Source organism: Cheilinus undulatus, linkage group 9 (genome assembly GCF_018320785.1).
Source record: "Cheilinus undulatus linkage group 9, ASM1832078v1, whole genome shotgun sequence".
Lineage (NCBI taxonomy): Eukaryota > Metazoa > Chordata > Actinopteri > Labriformes > Labridae > Cheilinus > Cheilinus undulatus.
The window spans coordinates 607,199-616,012 of record NC_054873.1 but is presented as its reverse complement, the minus strand read 5'-3'; the positions used below and the strand labels follow the sequence as shown (position 1 = coordinate 616,012).

The window sequence follows — 8,814 nt, the reverse complement described above, 5'->3', positions numbered from 1 at the left end:
AGAAATGTTGAACGCTCAGTGTCTCTTTTATGACGTGCTGCTGGCTCAGGATGTTTCCACAAAAGGCTCGGGCCGCTCAGGTGCTATAAAGAGCAGCAGCTGCAGCACAGGTAACACACAACAACAGCATCCAGCAACCAGCCGGGCAACCAGAGAGCATCATGACATCCAGCGGCATGAACACAACAGGCAGGGTGAGAGACAGACACACACCTCAGCGTCAGGACTGATGCTGCACTCTGACACCACAGATCAGGACTTAGAGGGTTCAGGAAAGTCTGACCTTCGACATTTAGATTTCACTTCATTTAATCTGTCGATATTTCAGTCTGAACTTTAGTGAAACCAGAGTTAAACTCACCTTTAAAAAGACCTTAAACGCTCCATGGTGAAAATGAGACAAAGTTCAAACTCTCTGATCTTTGCCAATAAAAACTCAGATGAGTGTATGTTTGATTTTTATTCATGAGACCAGCTCCAAACGTTTGGGATGTGTCGTTTGACATTCAAACCCCGTTTTTCTCCAGTGTGTCGCCGTCAGAGTAAAACAACTGTGTGTGCAGCCTCACATGACAAAGGCTCAAAGTGACAGAGAGGTCCTGCAGTGACTGAGAGTCAAAGGGGCCAGAGAGCCACAGACAATGAGGCTAGCGGTGCCTCTTTAGCAGCTTTTCTCCCCCATGTCAGCATGCTTTTAGAGGACGGTCTACTGTTTAGACAAAACACCATGAGGGGCACTGGTTAGACTGGGATGACCACTGGGGGCCTCAACCGGCCCGCATGCAGATGGAAGGGGTGTAATGTTTGATAGACATTAAAGGATGACATCATCAGAGACAATGATGTCATGTTTGATAGACATTAAAGGATGACATCATCAGAGACAATGATGTCATGTTTCATAGACATTAAAGGATGACATCATCAGAGACAATGATGTCATGTTTCATAGACATTAAAGGATGACATCATCAGAGACAATGAGGTAATGTTTTATAGACATTAAAGGATGACATCATCAGAGACAGTGATGTCATGTTTGATAGACATTAAAGGATGACATCATTAGAGACAATGATGTCATGTTTGATAGACATTAAAGGATGACATCATCAGAGACAATGATGTCATGTTCCATAGACATTAAAGGATGACATCATCAGAGACAATGAGGTAATGTTTTATAGACATTAAAGGATGACATCATCAGAGACAATGACGTCATGTTTTATAGACATTAAAGGATGACATCATCAGAGACAATGATGTAATGTTCCATAGACATTAAAGGATGACATCATCAGAGACATTGATGTCATGTTTGATAGACATTAAAGGATGACATCATCAGAGACAATGATGTATTGTTCCATTGACATTAAAGGATGACATCATCAGAGACAATGAGGTAATGTTTGATAGACATTAAAGGATGACATCATCAGAGACAATGATGTAATGTTTTATAGACATTAACGGATGACATCATCAGAGACAATGAGGTAATGTTTTATAGACATTAAAGGATGACATCATCAGAGACAGTGATGTCATGTTTGATAGACATTAAAGGATGACATCATTAGAGACAATGATGTCATGTTTGATAGACATTAAAGGATGACATCATCAGAGACAATGATGTCATGTTCCATAGACATTAAAGGATGACATCATCAGAGACAATGAGGTAATGTTTTATAGACATTAAAGGATGACATCATCAGAGACAATGACGTCATGTTTTATAGACATTAAAGGATGACATCATCAGAGACAATGATGTAATGTTCCATAGACATTAAAGGATGACATCATCAGAGACATTGATGTCATGTTTGATAGACATTAAAGGATGACATCATCAGAGACAATGATGTATTGTTCCATTGACATTAAAGGATGACATCATCAGAGACAATGAGGTAATGTTTGATAGACATTAAAGGATGACATCATCAGAGACAATGATGTAATGTTTTATAGACATTAACGGATGACATCATCAGAGACAATGATGTAATGTTTCATAGATATTAAAGGATGACATCATCAGAGACAATGAGGTAATGTTTTATAGACATTAACGGATGACATCATCAGAGACAATGATGTCATGTTTCATAGATATTAAAGGATGACATCATCAGAGACAATGAGGTAATGTTTTATAGACATTAACGGATGACATCATCAGAGACAATGATGTCATGTTTCATAGATATTAAAGGATGACATCATCAGAGACAATGATGTCATGTTCCATAGACATTAAAGGATGACATCATCACAGACAATGAGGTTATGTTTCATAGACATTAAAGGATGACATCATCAGAGACAATGATGTCATGTTTTATAGACATTAAAGGATGACATCATCAGAGACAATGATGTCATGTTTGATAGACATTAAAGGATGACATCATCAGAGACAATGATGTCATGTTTGATAGACATTAAAGTATGACATCATCAGAGACAATGATGTCATGTTTGATAGACATTAAAGGATGACATCATCAGAGACAATGATGTCATGTTCCATAGACATTAAAGGATGACATCATCACAGACAATGAGGTTATGTTTCATAGACATTAAAGGATGACATCATCAGAGACAATGACGTTATGTTTCATAGACATTAACGGATGACATCATCATAGACAATGATGTCATGTTCCATAGACATTAAAGGATGACATCATCAGAGACAATGAGGTAATGTTTCATAGACATTAAAGGATGACATCATCACAGACGATGAGGTAATGTTTTATAGACATTAACGGATGACATCATCAGAGACAATGATGTAATGTTCCATAGACATTAAAGGATGACATCATCAGAGACAGTGATGTAATGTTCCATAGACATTAAAGGATGACATCATCAGAGACAGTGGTGTCATGTTTGATAGACATTAAAGGATGACATCATCAGAGACAGTGATGTCATGTTTGATAGACATTAAAGGATGACATCATTAGAGACAGTGATGTCATGTTTGATAGACATTAAAGGATGACATCATCAGAGACAATGATGTAATGTTCCATAGACATTAAAGGATGACATCATCAGAGACAGTGATGTCATGTTTGATAGACATTAAAGGATGACATCATTAGAGACAATGATGTCATGTTTGATAGACATTAAAGGATGACATCATCAGAGACAATGATCTAATGTTCCATAGACATTAAAGGATGACATCATCAGAGACAATGATGTCATGTTTTATAGACATTAACGGATGACATCATCAGAGACAATGATGTCATGTTTCATAGATATTAAAGGATGACATCATCAGAGACAATGAGGTAATGTTTTATAGACATTAACGGATGACATCATCAGAGACAATGATGTCATGTTTCATAGATATTAAAGGATGACATCATCAGAGACAATGATGTCATGTTCCATAGACATTAAAGGATGACATCATCACAGACAATGAGGTTATGTTTCATAGACATTAAAGGATGACATCATCAGAGACAATGATGTCATGTTTTATAGACATTAAAGGATGACATCATCAGAGACAATGATGTCATGTTTGATAGACATTAAAGGATGACATCATCAGAGACAATGATGTCATGTTTGATAGACATTAAAGTATGACATCATCAGAGACAATGATGTCATGTTTGATAGACATTAAAGGATGACATCATCAGAGACAATGATGTCATGTTTGATAGACATTAAAGGATGACATCATCAGAGACAATGATGTCATGTTCCATAGACATTAAAGGATGACATCATCACAGACAATGAGGTTATGTTTCATAGACATTAAAGGATGACATCATCAGAGACAATGATGTCATGTTCCATAGACATTAACAGATGACATCATCAGAGACAATGATGTCATGTTTGATAGACATTAAAGGATGACATCATCAGAGACAATGATGTATTGTTCCATTGACATTAAAGGATGACATCATCAGAGACAATGATGTAATGTTTTATAGACATTAACGGATGACATCATCAGAGACAATGATGTAATGTTTCATAGATATTAAAGGATGACATCATCAGAGACAATGAGGTAATGTTTTATAGACATTAACGGATGACATCATCAGAGACAATGATGTCATGTTTCATAGATATTAAAGGATGACATCATCAGAGACAATGAGGTAATGTTTTATAGACATTAACGGATGACATCATCAGAGACAATGATGTCATGTTTCATAGATATTAAAGGATGACATCATCAGAGACAATGATGTCATGTTCCATAGACATTAAAGGATGACATCATCACAGACAATGAGGTTATGTTTCATAGACATTAAAGGATGACATCATCAGAGACAATGATGTCATGTTTTATAGACATTAAAGGATGACATCATCAGAGACAATGATGTCATGTTTGATAGACATTAAAGGATGACATCATCAGAGACAATGATGTCATGTTTGATAGACATTAAAGTATGACATCATCAGAGACAATGATGTCATGTTTGATAGACATTAAAGGATGACATCATCAGAGACAATGATGTCATGTTCCATAGACATTAAAGGATGACATCATCACAGACAATGAGGTTATGTTTCATAGACATTAAAGGATGACATCATCAGAGACAATGACGTTATGTTTCATAGACATTAACGGATGACATCATCATAGACAATGATGTCATGTTCCATAGACATTAAAGGATGACATCATCAGAGACAATGAGGTAATGTTTCATAGACATTAAAGGATGACATCATCACAGACGATGAGGTAATGTTTTATAGACATTAACGGATGACATCATCAGAGACAATGATGTAATGTTCCATAGACATTAAAGGATGACATCATCAGAGACAGTGATGTAATGTTCCATAGACATTAAAGGATGACATCATCAGAGACAGTGGTGTCATGTTTGATAGACATTAAAGGATGACATCATCAGAGACAGTGATGTCATGTTTGATAGACATTAAAGGATGACATCATTAGAGACAGTGATGTCATGTTTGATAGACATTAAAGGATGACATCATCAGAGACAATGATGTAATGTTCCATAGACATTAAAGGATGACATCATCAGAGACAGTGATGTCATGTTTGATAGACATTAAAGGATGACATCATTAGAGACAATGATGTCATGTTTGATAGACATTAAAGGATGACATCATCAGAGACAATGATGTAATGTTCCATAGACATTAAAGGATGACATCATCAGAGACAATGAGGTAATGTTTTATAGACATTAAAGGATGACATCATCAGAGACAATGACGTCATGTTTTGTAGACATTAAAGGATGACATCATCAGAGACAATGATGTAATGTTCCATAGACATTAAAGGATGACATCATCAGAGACAATGATGTCATGTTTGATAGACATTAAAGGATGACATCATCAGAGACAATGATGTATTGTTCCATTGACATTAAAGGATGACATCATCAGAGACAATGAGGTAATGTTTGATAGACATTAAAGGATGACATCATCAGAGACAATGATGTAATGTTTTATAGACATTAACGGATGACATCATCAGAGACAATGATGTAATGTTTCATAGATATTAAAGGATGACATCATCAGAGACAATGAGGTAATGTTTTATAGACATTAACGGATGACATCATCAGAGACAATGATGTCATGTTTCATAGATATTAAAGGATGACATCATCAGAGACAATGAGGTAATGTTTTATAGACATTAACGGATGACATCATCAGAGACAATGATGTCATGTTTCATAGATATTAAAGGATGACATCATCAGAGACAATGATGTCATGTTCCATAGACATTAAAGGATGACATCATCACAGACAATGAGGTTATGTTTCATAGACATTAAAGGATGACATCATCAGAGACAATGATGTCATGTTTTATAGACATTAAAGGATGACATCATCAGAGACAATGATGTCATGTTTGATAGACATTAAAGGATGACATCATCAGAGACAATGATGTCATGTTTGATAGACATTAAAGGATGACATCATCAGAGACAATGATGTCATGTTCCATAGACATTAACAGATGACATCATCAGAGACAATGATGTCATGTTTGATAGACATTAAAGGATGACATCATCAGAGACAATGATGTATTGTTCCATTGACATTAAAGGATGACATCATCAGAGACAATGATGTAATGTTTTATAGACATTAACGGATGACATCATCAGAGACAATGATGTAATGTTTCATAGATATTAAAGGATGACATCATCAGAGACAATGAGGTAATGTTTTATAGACATTAACGGATGACATCATCAGAGACAATGATGTCATGTTTCATAGATATTAAAGGATGACATCATCAGAGACAATGATGTCATGTTTCATAGACATTAAAGGATGACATCATCAGAGACAATGACGTTATGTTTCATAGACATTAAAGGATGACATCATCAGAGACAATGAGGTAATGTTTTATAGACATTAAAGTATGACATCATCAGAGACAATGATGTAATGTTTGATAGACATTAAAGGATGACATCATCAGAGACAATGATGTAATGTTTTATAGACATTAACGGATGACATCATCAGAGACAATGATGTAATGTTTCATAGACATTAAAGGATGACATCATCAGAGACAATGATGTCATGTTCCATAGACATTAAAGGATGACATCATCAGAGACAATGAGGTAATGTTTGATAGACATTAAAGGATGACATCAGACTTTCTAAATTCTTTCTAAATTCTAACTCTGTTTAAACAGGTAGCTTAAATCAAGTTCTTTAGCTTCAACGGCCCGAGAGAGAACCAGTCACATTTATAAAACAAGTTACAAAAACCTGAGTTAGTTAACTCAGAAACTCAGAGTTAACTCTGAGTTTCTGAGTTAACTTGATGTTGGTGTTTACAGTGTGAGCTGTGAAGTCTACAGTGATTGGACGATTCTTTCCTCCGTCAGGTTGTCTTCTTCGAGGACAGGAACTTCCAGGGTCGCTCCTATGAGTGCAACAGCGACTGCGCCGACATGTCGTCTCACCTGAGCAGGTGTCAGTCCTGCAGGGTGGAGCGCGGCTGCATCATGGTCTACGACCGCGCCAACTTCATGGGCAACCAGCTGCTCCTGAAGAAGGGCGAGTACGCCGACAACACCAGCCTGGCCGGGATGAACGACTGCATCCGCTCCTGCCGCATCATCCCCATGGTAACCACACGGCCAATCAGCTTCATTCAGACGTCTGCTTGGTAACAGGGCAGGCAGCTTTAACAGGGAGCTTCCTGTCTCCTGATTATTGATCACTTTTAAAGGATGGATGATTATTGATCATTGATTGCTACTATAACTGATGATTCAGTTACAGATTGATGATAATTGATCATTGATTGCTACTATAATTGATGATTAAGTTACTGATTGATGATTATTGATCATTGATTGCTACTATAATTGATGATTAAGTTACTGATTGATGATAATTGATCATTGATTGCTACTATAACTGATGATTTAGTTACTGATTGATGATTATTGATCATTGATTGCTACTATAATTGATGATTAAGTTACTGATTGATGATAATTGATCATTGATTGCTACTATAACTGATGATTTAGTTACTGATTGATGATTATTGATCATTGATTGCTACTATAACTGATGATTTAGTTACTGATTGATGATTATTGATCATTGATTGCTACTATAACTGATGAATTAGTTACAGTTGATGATAATTGATCATTGATTGCTACTATAACTGATGATTTTGTTACAGATTGATGATTATTGATCATTGATTGCTTCTTTAATTGATGATTTGTTACAGATTGATGATTATTGATCATTGATTGCTTCTATAACTGATGATTTTGTTACAGATTGATGATAATTGATCATTGATTGCTACTATAACTGATGATTTAGTTACAGATTGATTATTATTGATCATTGACTGCTTCTATAACTGATGATTTTGTTACAGATTGATGATAATTGATCATTGATTGCTACTATAACTGATGATTTAGTTACAGATTGATGATTATTGATCATTGATTGCTTCATTAATTGATGACTGTTGTGCCTGCAGCACCGCGGCTCTTTCAGGATGAGGATCTACGAGAGGGAGAACTTCGGAGGAAAGATGAACGAGCTGGTGGATGACTGCGATAACGTGAGCGAGCGTTTCCGGATGGCGAACTGCCTGTCGTGTAACGTGATGGACGGACAGTGGCTGATGTTCGAGCAGCCTCACTACAGAGGTCGTATGATGTACATGAGGCCCGGAGAGTACCGCAACTTCACCAACATGGGCAACATGAGGGTGATGAGCATGAAGCGTATCATGGACTCCAACTAGGATACCAGCGTCTCCATGGAAACAGCCTCTGTAAATCAATAAAGTCTGACCTCAACTTCTAAGCTGTCTGCTGTGTTGTCAATAATCAGTAATCAATGATCGGTTATCAGTGGTGTCTGAAAGAGAGAGGGGTGATGGTTCTGACCTTGGACCAGTTCCTCCTCCCTCATTTCTTCTCCCTCTAGGTGAGATTATAATGAAACACTCCATCAGGTTTGATGGCTATGCAGACGATACTGGTCTATACGTCCAGGGGCGTAACTAGGGCGTTAGGGCCCCTAGAAAAAACATTACACAGCCCCCCCCCCAACCAGCTAGCCAAGCAACTGCATTTTAATGTATTTTTGAACCATAATCTCCCCATTTATGAGCAATATTTTTATTAAATCTACTTGGATTATTTTGCAGTGCTGGACTAGACCATT

The 8,814-nt window shown here is 36.6% G+C and overlaps 1 protein-coding gene across 1 annotated transcript; it reads left to right on the top strand.

The window, feature by feature from the left end:
- Positions 1 to 8,389, top strand: LOC121515143 (gamma-crystallin M2-like). The gene is made up of 3 exons (XM_041795771.1): positions 1 to 194; positions 6,990 to 7,232; positions 8,120 to 8,389. Exons 1-3 carry the CDS (start codon positions 162 to 164, stop codon positions 8,387 to 8,389), a joined length of 546 nt encoding a protein of 181 aa, XP_041651705.1. The 5' UTR covers positions 1 to 161.
- The last annotated feature ends 425 nt before the right edge of the window (positions 8,390 to 8,814 follow it).